The following is a 13762-nucleotide window of genomic DNA, read 5'->3' as shown; positions in this document are numbered from 1 at the left end:
CTTCTGATTTTCCTGCTGAATTTGTGGTGGCTCTTCTACACCTGAGCTTGCACTTTCTAATGGAGTTTTTTCAGCCAGTTAGACAATAAGGGTTTTACTAGCTGACTTAACTTAATGTCCAGCATGCCCATAAGTTTTTTTAGTATGCCATCATCCCACCCACGGCTCACATCTCCTTCACCCACATTCCCATCTACGATTTTCTTGTTAGGCGGGGTAGCTGGCCTTTTCCTACTTGACCTTAGCCCTTCCCTTTTTGAGGAAGTCTTAGAAGTCGCTTTTGTTACTCTCGGAGCAGGAACAGGGGGTGATGGAGAGCTGGAATCTATTACCTCCATATCTGGGGCTATGTCATGCATAGAAACATTTAAAGCCCCCGATATCGTTTCCACGTTGATAGCTAGATTTTCCTCAAGTGACACTTTTTGTGAAAGCCTCACATCCGGCCCTTGTGGAGCTGGAGATAAGTCAATTGGGGTATCCAGAATAATTAAGTCTGTTTGTGAGTTCTCATTTTGAGGCAAAGTCAAAGGGGTACCAAGACCCAACGAGGACCTCCGTTCATGGTTTATTTTTTCAACAACTTGTACCAGGTAGTTATCCATGGTATTGGCCGGGGCGATGACATTCCTTGCCTTAGACATTTAGGTAACTAGTAACTGGTAATGTTCCTATTAACCTTGAACCCAATATAATCAGTATAGTCAATAGAAATCAACAGGCCTCGTTACCTTCCGGTGTGGCTCTCCCAAAGGACCTGGTTCAGAACAGGCTTATATGAATAGTATGGAGCGATTTTTTTTGGGTTTTTTTGTTTTAAAGGCAGAAGGTAGATCATATATCCAGGTTATCTAAGTGATGGCTCTTGTCTCTTCAGTACAATAGATGACAGGGGGGTGGCCCGTCCCGTCACCTTAGGTCCCCTGAGGGCCACAGAGGGCCACAGAGGGCCCGCCCTTTGCCCGGCCTTAGCTCCAGGCGTCCCGCGAGGCGGTGAGGACGTTGTTTTTATGCGCCTCCTGGCGCTTCCTCTACACGCGGACCCCAGCAGGGCTTCTGGGTGTTGTAGTCCCGCCCCTCGCCGGTCTCCGCTTGGCGGCTCCCGCTGTAGGTGGTAGAAGCGGTGGAGCGGCGGGAGACTGGCGGGTGGGTCGGCAGAGGGCTAGGCAGACACTGGGCGTTTTTTTGCTGATGCAAAAACAGAAACACAGCGAGATTTGGCACGACAGAGCAGGAAACAGAAAACCCACAGTCTATGGCGATGACGCTGTTTTTATGCGCCTCCTGGCGCTTCCTCTACACGCGGACCCCAGCAGGGCTTCTGGGTGTTGTAGTCCCGCCCCTCGCCGGTCTCCGCTTGGCGGCTCCCGCTGTAGGTGGTAGAAGCGGTGGAGCGGCGGGAGACTGGCGGGTGGGTCGGCAGAGGGCTAGGCAGACACTGGGCGTTTTTTTGCTGATGCAAAAACAGAAACACAGCGAGATTTGGCACGACAGAGCAGGAAACAGAAAACCCACAGTCTATGGCGATGACGCTGTTTTTATGCGCCTCCTGGCGCTTCCTCTACACGCGGACCCCAGCAGGGCTTCTGGGTGTTGTAGTCCCGCCTCTCGCCGGTCTCCGCTCGGCGGCTCCCGCTGTAGGTGGTAGAAGCGGTGGAGCGGCGGGAGACTGGCAGGTGGGTCCGCAGAGGGCTAGGCAGACACTGGGCGTTTTTTTGCTGATGCAAAAACAGAAACACCGCGAGATTTGGCACGACAGAGCAGGAAACAGAAAACACACAGTCTATGGCGATGACGCTGTTTTTATGCGCCTCCTGGCGCTTCCTCTACACGCGGACCCCAGCAGGGCTTCTGGGTGTTGTAGTCCCGCCCCTCGCCGGTCTCCGCTCGGCGGCTCCCGCTGTAGGTGGTAGAAGCGGTGGAGCGGCGGGAGACTGGCGGGTGGGTCCGCAGAGGGCTAGGCAGACACTGGGCGTTTTTTTGCTGATGCAAAAACAGAAACACAGCGAGATTTGGCACGACAGAGCAGGAAACTACCAAACCAAATATAAGCCCACACCATTCCACTGCCAGAAAATGCAGAAGTCAGCCTCTTTGAAAGTCTCAAAGTAAATGCCACCTCTGAATGCACAGATGTGTTTTAAGCAAGCTTATCTAGAAATTGATGTTTTTGCTGCCATGCAACATGTGTTCATCAGCGGCCCCACAACAGGTTGACTATCAGGGAGGAGTTAGAGGGGATTGTATAAATGACAAATCTAAACAAGCATCGGTATGAAAGGGTTCAGCTCTAGTACCAAATTGTTAAGCAACAATTTGCATCACACAATCCCTGCCTTTCAACAATGTATTAGTGGAGAAAATCCAGCTATCAAATGCAGCTCCAAATAAAAGGTCTCATCTCTGTGCATACACTCAGCCAGCAAAGTAGCACCAACCATGTCAACACCATCCCATTTTCAATTTACACATCTCAACACAAGAACCACCAATGTGAGTAGCACTGTAGCACAAGATACTTTTCTACTGATGAGGCCAGAGCGAGTAACAAAAGATTCTACCAGCAAAGACACACTGTATATAATAATTACCAGGGATACTCCTGATTTACAGATGTGATTCAATCAGATTGGTTACCCAAGCACACAAGAGCAACACACCTTTCAATGCGTGAGAGAAGCGCCCTTTATTTCAATGGGTAAGGCATCTGCACTAATGAAAAAATTCCACAGGCCAAAAGAACGCTCGCACTCTGGGCCACGGTTTCCACATCCCGCATAAGAGTCGGTTTTATTTGTAGGCTAGAGCAACAAACACCACGAGTCACATTTCTGAATGATCTATTGCAGCATATCTTATCAAACTGGACCCTGCTGTGCCTCTTCACACCCGCCCCGACCTTGAGGATGGAATCACAATTACTTGGGCATGAACTTAAGAAAGTTGAGTGATGGTTGTACACAAGATTTGAGACAGAAAAATATCGTTAGCTTGTCCTTCGGCTACGTTCAGCATTTACATTTTACACTTCTATTCTAACGGGTTAAAACCATCTCCGAGGGCGTTCAGAAGATTCCTACACTTGTTACATAACACCAAGTCTTTAACGCAGGTTCTACGGGGAGATGAAAATTGCAAAGCTACAGTACCATGACAACATGGCATTGAATCGCGCTCGCAGAGAGGCCATGATGGGATTCAGAAATGCACGATGAATAACGCAACTCCAACAAAAATGGGGAGAGAAAAGGATGCACCGCAATGCGACATCTTTCAGCAAAACGTACAGTTACTTGCGCAAAGCTGCCTGCAGCTCTGGCTGGGTGAGACTCTCGAGAACAGAACATGCTGGGAGTGGAGAAGCGAGCATGATTGGCACCACTTCCGGAGGAAGCACTGCCGTCCCTTTTTTGGTTGTGTTCTTTCAATTGGTACCATCGTCACTTGTTGATGGAAGCTGCAGACCGTTAACCCATAGAGAGAATATCTTGGCACATAGCCCCAAAACACAGGATGGCTATAAGATGTTAGCAGAAGGAAGATACAGCATAATGGATGCACAGGGCATACCACTATACTGGCTGCTGTGATCGCAATCTGCTCTATATGAAGAAAATTAAACAACATTCATTATAAGAACTGAGTATCAACCAAGACAATGCTCAGATTTTAGCACAGAAGCCTTGTTTGGAGAGATGCAGTAACACCGAAAAAGAACTTTTGTATTAACTCTTTAAAACCAGTCAGTACTGTTAAGCATGGTCCAGCACAGCTACATCTATTCCCCGCAAAAAAGGCAACAACAACAACAACAAAAACTACCACCATGGATTCCTCACAGGAATGAAATGGAAGACAGAGGTAACAGCGTTCACTGGCTAGAGAACCAGAAAAAAACTAAAATAAAGACCTAACCACTTGATGTGGAACTCAACGTCTCCCATCATAGAGTACACTTGTTATATGGCGTTCGAGGGACCTTTGACCTGCAGTAACACAAGCTACTACAGTTGGCCCATGTTTGTCAGCATAATTCAGTCCTCACTGGCAGCGCATTCATTACTGGTTACTCATCACCGGAAGTTTCTTGCAAGGTACCCAACTTGAATACGCCTTGCCATGAAAGGCAGTCATGCAGAAATTTCACAGTCCTTTCAAAGCGACTGCTGTCTAATGAAGGCACTGGAACTGCCCTGGACGATCCATTTCTCCATCTTCCTGATTTCCCAAATCTGGATCCACAAAGTTTACTTTTGCTGTGTGGAGAGCCGGTAAAATACACTCCAGGACTTAGACACAAATAACACATAAGGCTTGTCAATTCGCACACCAAATGCCAGTATAACAGCCAGTTACACAGCTGTTAAACCTACAAGCTGCAAACAAATCATCAGCCCACTGCCAGCCTTCCAATAACCACCTACTAACAGAACACCACTGCTGCAGATGTGGTACCCTAGTAGGTTTCTAAGCCCAGGGCTCGAGTCGGGGCACCACGCGGGTGGACGGCGTGCCCCCACTTATTTTACCGGGCGGACGCGGTCCCCCCCTGCCAAACAGATGGACTTCACTCTTTGGCCTCTCTAAGACAAGATCGGAGCTCAAGGCACGCTGTTCACGCGGTCACTTCTCGGATGCAATCGCACTTAAGGGGTGAGCGAGGGGGGGCAATGAGCCCGATGGTGCAAGTCACCTTTCGTTATGTCACTTCCGGTGACAGCGTTCCCCCACTTCTTTTTTAGGACTTGTGCCCTGTGTAAGCCACAAAGAATATAGGAACACTTCATAAGTTTAGATCTCTGCTGAAAATTAGATGGAAAAGCACTAATAATCGATGTGCAGTATATAAAAACTTTAACATGGCGACTCAGGTGCCTCTTGAAAACGAGACCACTACTGCAGTAATTTATTTCCCATAATACAAAAAAATTTAAAAACCAAACACGAACCTATTAAAAGCAATGGCAACTTGCAAAACGATGTTTCACTTGAAAAGTGGCAGTTATGTGTCCAAAGATGCTTGAAACAGTTCTTCTTTAATATGAAGGTTTCAAGTCTAGTTGCAAGTAGGAATTTTTGCGCAATTTGATGACACCAATCATTTAAAGATGTTTGTCTTCTAAAGCAGACCATATAAAGTCATGCTGCTTTAAACATTTTAGCTTTCTGTGACTATCGGACCACTTTGAGGGAAATGGTCACTGTTCTATGGCAAATAGCTACTTTAAGGGTAAACATCACACGTGTTCACAAATGCGATTGAAATAGAAGCACTATACAGAAAACAGGTAGGATGCTGCATCCTGCATAAGTTCTAAGCTGATCACAGCTGAACTTATAAATGGAGCATTCAGAAGGGCCAAAAAGGAAGACAGCAAGGGGCAAATGAAATTCGATATATACTGCATTTGTACAGTATTTGCACTTAGTTACAACAAAGGCTCGACAAGGACTAAAAACACACGCCATGATGTGCAGACTTGTACATTCTAGTGGCACACATCCACAATGGCGTATGAAAAGGTGCATTGGAAACGGCTCTGCAACTTAAATCCGACAGGCTTCTCGAAGAGAAAGAGATGTTAGATGGTGAAAAGTGACAGGTTCTTCACGTTTTCACGATATAATTATTACGTAAATGCAGGCAGCTGATTGCAGAGGCAATGAGGGGGAAGCAAAGCATACCACTGCCTGCTTATTAAGTGCAAATCACTCTAAAGGGAGCTCGGCTTCTGTGGAATAATTATGAATGTTCTCTTAAGCTACATACCCAAGGAAAGCCTTTCCTCTCTCTCTCTCTCTCTCTGGGGGCGGTAAGCCGACGCTTGCACACGTTTGGAGCATCACCTTACAGAAGACATCACATTCAAGCACACGAGACACAAACTGCCACCCCCGAGCAGAACGTCGGACTGCTTCATCGCAGGTAGGCAAGTGCCCACACCAACGCCCCCATAACACCCACGTTCCACTCAGCGATGAATCACTCCAACAGATGTGTTATTCACCACCAAAGAAATGGCACATGCATACAATTATTACAGGCTTTGTTGGGAGGATAGCTTCTTTGTACAGCTTTACAAAAGGGAAGCCAGAAAAATCTGAAATGAGCAAAGTGAGTGTCAATTGTCTTTTGTTGACCACACTGGACAAGAACATGCCACAAGGACAGCGGATCTTTACCTGCTGCCTACAATCTATTTGCAAAATCACGTAATGTCCTGAAAACCCTTTGGTGCTCAGTCTGGGGCAGATCATTAGCAGACGCCACACATGTGCAACATAACATTGCCAATACTTTCCAAGTTTTTAAGTTTGTACCACAGTGCTACTGAAAACGAAGAATAGCATTCTCTGAAATAACATCACCTGAAAATGTTTTAGTGAAGTGCCAACATTTAGTCTTTCAGCAAATCAGAGATTAGTAAGGTCACGTGAGTGCCTTATGGCTTTGTTGGTCAGATAAGGCTGGAGTTATCTAGCATAAAAAAGTGACAGCACAACCTTGTCAAACGCAGGGGTACCACTCAGTTGGATACCTGTGATGAAATAATCCACTACAAGGCATGCCGGCAAAATATGTTGCAATTATTGTACCCCTTTCTGAAAAGTAGGTTTTGAAGCATATTTCCAACTGTAGAAAAAACCTCTGCGTTAATGAATAGCTGTCAGTCAAGCATTCTAGTCTTCTTCATCAGGAAACTATACAAATCCACAATCAACATGCTACAGTTCAATGCAAAACCATTTAGACCAGGGCACAAGTCCTAAAAAAAATAAATAAAAAAAAAAAAAAAAAAAAAAAAAAAAAAGAAGAAGTGGGGGGACGCTGTCACCGGAAGTGACGTCACGAAAGGTGCCGGGCTCCTCGTCCCAGAGAGGCCAAATAGTGAAGTCCAGCTGTTTGGCAGGGAGGACGGCGTCCCCCCGGTAAAATAAGTGGGGGGACGCCGCCCATCCGCGTGGTAACCCGACTGGAGCCCTGATTTAGACCAACTACAAATATGATATTGCTAATTTCCACGTATTGAGCGATACCTTTGTGAGTGCCACAGCATTCTGGACTAAGGAAAAAAGGCTATAGTTTGACCCAAAAATGATAACCACTCCTTACTGCTAATACAATCTCCCAATTGTAACTAATCACATGGAAAAGGTACAGTGAATACTGCCCAGGACTGAACAGTGTTAAAAACAATATGTAGTGCATCATGCTACACTGACACTTAAGTGTTTAAGAAAGTAGCTTCAAGTCCTATTAAGTGACCAGGAGTTCCCAGACTTTAATGACCGAAAAGGGAGCATTGTGTTAATTCAAGGAGCAAAGTCAGGCTCATGATGGGCACATGAGGCTGTCCTTTGTTGGCGGACAATTACCAGTTGATTACATTTGCCACCAAACCGGAAAAACCCTCTTTGGTATTCTACAGCAGTTAATATGATAAAGAACAAGACATGTTTGTGTCCCAATCATATGTGCCTGGGACCGTATACATGACACATATTTACACACAGACATGGATATACTAACACTATCAGTTTGTTTCAGGTGGCGATACAAAAACATAGGCATTCAAAAGATTTAGCACCTTGTACAACACGAAGGAAGAAGTGGAATATGTCACCATATCACTGCACGGAGACATATCATGCAGGTGCCCCAGTGTAGTTTAGGGCTATTGGTCGAGCCACATCTACTGGATGTTCAAATCCAACAGCTCTTAACCCATATTTTCTCAACAGACAGATGGGTAGAATAATGCGAACACAGCAAAGTGGTGCATCATACCCCAAGCTCTCAGTTACCCATTTATTTTTCTTGGAAAAGTTAAAGACAATCATCCTTTCCTTCCGCTCCTTAAAAGGTGCAGAGCTAGGAATAGAGGAGTCACCTATCTACTCAAGGAACCCTGCACCCTTTGACATCTAAGCAGGCTGGATCTCCTCCTGATCTTCCCTGAATAGGGAAGCTGGACAGATGATACAAACACTCCTTCAGAACTGTTCACTGGGAATCCGCTTTTGCTTTTGCCGCAGTTATCATACACCCAACTACTCTGGACTAAAACCTACACAGCTTCAAGGCAACCTCTGCTTTTTTTTTTTTTTTTAAACCAATCGTCACAAGTATGGAGCTTCCAGATTTACTTAAAGTTGGGAGAAGGACTAAGCCTTCTTTCATGTGACAAAGCAATGCACGACTGACAATGCAGGGTGATTGTCCTCAAGCACATGCTCTCAACTGTTGAACTCTTAAGAGACAGGAAATATGCTATAAAAAGGAAAGGGAAGACTTAGAAATTTTGTGAAGGACACTATCAACCCAATTATTGCCGACTAGTGTGATCTGGCAAGCAATATTCAAATCTTTACAACGGGCCACAATAAGCTCAGAAACTAAAAATTGAAACAGCCAGCCATTAAATATAGTAAATGCTAGAACACAAAGCTCACATTTTGTAACAAAACTAAAGAATGGGGAGATCCGGGAAAGATCTACTCAAAGTTATCTGCATAACTAAAGTCAGCAGACGTTTCCAGAGAAAATGAAGCGCGCAAGCACTACCTACAACACGAGATATCCATTCTGTTCTCGCAGGAGTCATTTGCAATTAATTACATTGTTCTCAGACACCCATTACAGATCGGACAGCTAGTGAATAATTAGGATGTCCTGCTTATTACGCAGGGCTTCAAGCATCATAATTCTAGAGTAAAAAGATCAAACTAACCTCAGAAGCGTAATACAGTAAACAGGGCGATGTGGCTCTTAACACAAAAAAAAGGGGAAACGTGCCTTTTATGGTACACCGATACAGATATGTTATCTTAACCTGATGAGGGAGGAGAGGTGTTGAAAAGACGTGTTTAGAGGCTCTTAGTACGAATTAAATGAAACCAGCTACTGTTTACCATCTAATAACGGGACAAAGGGCATTTCTGGCTGGCATTTTTTTATCAGAATTATGTGGTTCAGGGAAATAAGTGTTCCGTTTTATGTGCCGCGCTTACTGCACACTTTCTCTCCGAGTCAGGTGTGCTATACACACAAAAAACACAATATTATTAAATAAAGCTACATAGAGGAATACTACTTTCCTATAGGGCTCGAGTGCGTTGCTAAGGAAACAAACTAAGTGGATTTCACAGAACGGTAAAAATCCTCTAGTACATAACAGAACTGACATGTCGCATAACGCTATTGTGGAAGAACGTTAGAAAAAACATATTCTGCCACCTTTGATTCCGCGAACATATAACCACAACGATCTAGAGACCACCACTAAAAGACTACCAACCTGTCCACCCAGCACCACTGTTGACTATTGTTTCCGAACGAGAATGTTAACAGCTGCTGTGAAACACAGAAAGCAACGGATATGTACATGATCAATGACACCTTCCAGAAATGTAAAGAAAATAGAAATACTTTTTAGATACGCACATAAAACTAGTTTACGCTAGGTTTGTGCAACTGACTCTTATAGAAGTACTACACAAACCAACGTCTGCCCACTAACTACTTAGTGGCAGAGAAGTTCAGGTATCACCAAGGTTTAAAAATAAGACTATAGCTCGAGGGGGCAAAACCCTACAGCTCTTGTACTATCTGTCACATTGCGGGTGACCCCTTTTAAAATATGCATTACAACCAGTTAGCCATAGAATTGCAACTGCCAAAACACAAACGAACGAAGAGTGTAGAGAATTAGTTTTCCATTGGGGGATATTATCCATCGATAGATCAGTGGAATAACCTGCATCAATGCAATCATGAGATTTGCCATAAGCAGCGTGGAAGAGAGCAGAGATCTCCATATGCACATCATATGTATGCAAGGTAACTACATAACTCCATCTTGCTAAATAACCAGATTGCCAGTCTGCAGTGATGTCTCTATAAGTGAATTTTAAAGTGGAGCTCACATTGGGCCGCCGACAATGAAAATAAATATACATATAACCAGAAGTATATTTTAAGCAAACAAACAGCACAGCTTTGCAACGAAAGGTAGTTGTATAAATTAATGTGTTTGGTAAAGAGCAGTGAATTATTTTTTTAGTGTCGTCTCCTGGCACACTCAGCAACTGTAGTGGTGGGGCAAGACAAACAGCGTGGGGGCACGGGCACCATCTGGCCCCCTCTGGAGACGCCACTACCTGTAGGAGCCTTTCATCTGACAGTTGCAATCCTGTTTTGCTTCCAGCGAACACAATTGAGTATGAAACAATCTAGCAGTTATTTTACAGAAGACTTACGGAGCTGTAAAGGATGTGTCCAGATGACAAAACGTGACGATGCCACCATAATTTGGGGGTTCTGACAACTGTCATTCCACTGCAGCCCATCCATAATGGGACATGATTTTGCACAGAGTTGGCACTGCACATTTACAAATGCTCTGCAGTGTGCAGATAATGCAATGGCACAATATAAACATCCAACACCCAACAAACAGAAACATTGGAAATGAAAAATTATTTTAATAAACGTTTATTCCCTTCCACAAAAAAAAAATACATTTAAAGACGATTGGCAAAACAAATGATAGAACGTATATGGATGGGTCTGCATTCAAAAGTCATGTGGAAAATAGAATGCAGTATTACTCCATATTAGTGGGGTTACAGGTAGCATGGCAGAAGCGAGGATGCATGAGATCGGAATAGGAGAGTGAAGAAGAATCTAAATCTGTGGGAGGTTTTTAGGAAAGGGTGACTAGGCTCCTCAGTCGGTGGCAAGAGTTGTTACCTAGATGGGTGGCAGTACGTAGGAGAGTGCGAGGTGCAGATTGTGCAGTGACATAAGATCTAGAATGGTGACGGCAGCTGTAGGAGCGTCATTAAAGGCATTTGGAGGGCCATCAAAGGAGGCATGCCTTAAAGATGCATAAGGGTGCAAGAGATGAGGCCGGTGGGAAGTATGTGAAATGCGGCAAGCATTAGATGAAGGTAAATTAAAAAGGTGTTGAGGACCAAGAGTAATAATTATGTGCTTTCCTCATTTCTAAGCACTGCAAATAGGAAGTGCTATTATACACAAATGTAATGGAACTTAATATATTGACCTCAGAACGGTACACTGACGGGATGCCAAGATTCAAGCTTGTGACCTGCAGGTCACAGATGTCAGCTGCAAATAGTTACTCACTAAGCCATCTTCCTGTTAGTGGGATTATTAAGAGCTGTGTTAGTTCTGATCTGCAAGGAGATGCCAGAAGAAAATGTGCCAGCGAGTGGTTGGGTAGATGTACAATTGGCTATGACATGACTAAATAGATTGACTTAACATGCTACAAAATTAAAATAGAGTTGAATAAGAGCAGACATTCAGACCGATGAGTTTAGGGTTCAGAGAAAGGAGACAGACACATAAGCACTGTGCCCGCCTCTCAAATCAACACAAGGAGTAAACCCTAACAAAGAACATCGCCTCCACACTCCCAAAAAAAATAATAATAAAGGGGTTCACTGCGATCATACCACCTAGCGTAGCAAAAATGTGAACTACCCACCCTTCAGAGATTAAGCCAACCCAAAACGACTCCAAACTAAAAAAAAAAAAAAAAAAGAGGCAACCTCACCAAAGCATAACCAAAGATCTTTCTCCACTCATTACATTGGGTATGGCGTTCCAGGGAACTATCTACACCACCTCCTTCCTATACATCGAACACAAAAATATATAAAACACACAGATCCCCGTCAAAAACAAAGGAAGAATGTCTATTCCTTCATCCCGCAATTATAAAAAATTTGAAATGTTTTGAGAACACTTTAAAGCATATACATAACATATCGTTGACGTAAAGGCAAGTAATATAATTTAGGAAAAAGACAGACGAAATGCAATGGAAAAAAAAGTATGGCCAAGAAAAGAAAAAAAAAGTGTGGGGGGGGGGGGGGGGAATCAGGACAAGTTGCAAATCTGGCGTGGGGGAAGCGGTAAATGTAAACGAATCCTCAGTCAGAACAAAGGATACAACCATTCAAAATAATGGCTATCCCCAAAAGATACATATCAAACTAACACCCTCTAGGAAAACATAGAAGAACACATGCCCATCCTTTACAAAAACATAGCATACCTAACCCAGAAGTAAGACCACTCTACCCAACCCAAAGCAAGAACCCCCATCTCTATATCAATCAAAGAGAACCGTGCTTACAGAACCACAACCAGAAAAAGAAGGTAAACACGAAAGTCCACCTTAGGTATGATTCCTTTTCGGAATGGCATGATTATGTTAGGAAAAAAACTATTGTTATGACTGAACAAATTTGCTATATCCCTTTTAAGGCTTCCGACAGCTCGACAAAAATGGTTTAGCATGTGTTTCTAGGTTTTGGCACGTCTGTCAGCTAAAAGCAGCCACGCCCCTTACCCTACCCTGCCCCACCCCATCCCACTCAAAAAAAAACAAGCGAAACCTTTTCTGCAGACTGAGACCGCTCAGTAAGCTGCACCTGTGCCCTCACCTTGTAGACCCCCTCCGTTAGTCGGTGCACCTCGTCAGAGCGCTGCATGGTGGCGGTGGTTTGCGACAAGATTCTGGGTTTGAGCGGAGACAAGCAACAGGAGAACCAAAGCCAGGCGAGAGTGAAACACTAGGCGGGCCGACTTCAGCTCTTATATCTGCCACCGCCTCCTCCGCTCCCCTCCTTTCCCCAAGCACAGCGCCATTTGGCATCCCAGGCACAGCGCCCTCTGTCGTCCACAGCCTCACGCTCAGGTCTCCAAGGCAAAGCATCTACTTCCGCCACACTTCCGGCACGAAACGGCCAGATCTCTCGAGACCGAGAGCGTGCCGCCTGTAGGTGCGAGCGCTATTGGAGGACATGATAAGAGGCGCTCGCGTCTTTGCGTCTCATTGGTTATTGTTATCATTTCGCTGCCACAGGTGTCATCTGGACAGGAAGTCGTAACGCGATTGGTGAATCTTCAAGTCAACCTAGTAGAGCGTATACGATGTCGTATCATATGTAGGAATATTTTGGGGTAGATCACTTTAATACTGCATAAACGATTTACTTCAAAATAGGTTTATTGTAAGAGACTTCCAACAAGGATGTACACAGCTGTGAGATCATAAACTAGCTTAGTGTGACCAACTGGCACGAGTGCAAATTCAGGACAGTGAATGTAAAAATTCAGGACAAAAATTCAACACAAAAAGGTAAGTTTTACAGACACATCAGGAGTTCGCACAATATTACACGAGTAAATAGACAATCAACACAAGTACAAGTCAAAATAAGTGTATATTGGGTTGAGACAATCGTGCACTTCATGTTTTTTTGGTGGGCATGCAGCTTTGCACAACTGTTCATGCAAGTCTTTTTGTGGTATTTCATATGATCTTAATCTATTTATGGTTACTGCACTGGGTTGTCTAGTCTGATATGTTGGTCCTGAACAGGCATGTTTGGTGAGAAAAGTGGTTGGGAAGATCTGCTTGGATGGACGTTGTTACAAGCATCCAGTGCTTTAAGTGGGATGAAAAAACTGGGGAGTCTCTCAAAGTGGCTTAAAAACAAGCATGCTAAAAATGTGTGCTTCGCATACTGTGCCACCAACTTGTCTTTTGCTGTTTCTGTCACGCACGCTAAAAATCTGTGCTTCGCATAGTGTGCCGCCCGACTTGTCTTTTGCTGTTTCTGTCATTGTATCCAGATATATGATACAACAAGTAACATCATACCTACAACAAGTCACGTCTATTGGCTTTGTCAATGGTTGTTAGTTGCATAAGATAAGCAG

At 44.3% G+C, this 13762-nt stretch overlaps 1 protein-coding gene across 8 annotated transcripts in view; it reads right to left on the bottom strand.

Annotated features, from left to right (window-relative positions):
• The window catches only part of BAIAP2 (BAR/IMD domain containing adaptor protein 2), a 494598-nt gene extending 481822 nt beyond the window's left edge, over positions 1-12776 (bottom strand). For 7 of the 8 annotated variants that reach the window (XR_013598763.1, XR_013598762.1, XM_078654129.1 and 4 more), the window contains exon 1: positions 12481-12747. Coding sequence is in view for 6 of the 8 variants with exons in the window: in XM_078654129.1 (XP_078510255.1) it covers positions 12481-12528 (48 nt within the window). In the remaining 2 variants the exon portion in view is untranslated. Of the gene's footprint in view, positions 1-12480 lie in introns of all 8 variants that reach the window. The other variant, XM_078654131.1, reaches the window with a different exon arrangement.
• Positions 12777-13762: the final 986 nt, after the last annotated feature.

The sequence above is a fragment of the Lissotriton helveticus genome, chromosome 7, assembly GCF_964261635.1.
Source record: "Lissotriton helveticus chromosome 7, aLisHel1.1, whole genome shotgun sequence".
In the NCBI taxonomy this organism is placed as follows: domain Eukaryota; kingdom Metazoa; phylum Chordata; class Amphibia; order Caudata; family Salamandridae; genus Lissotriton; species Lissotriton helveticus.
This window is presented reverse-complemented; position numbering and strand designations above follow the sequence as displayed.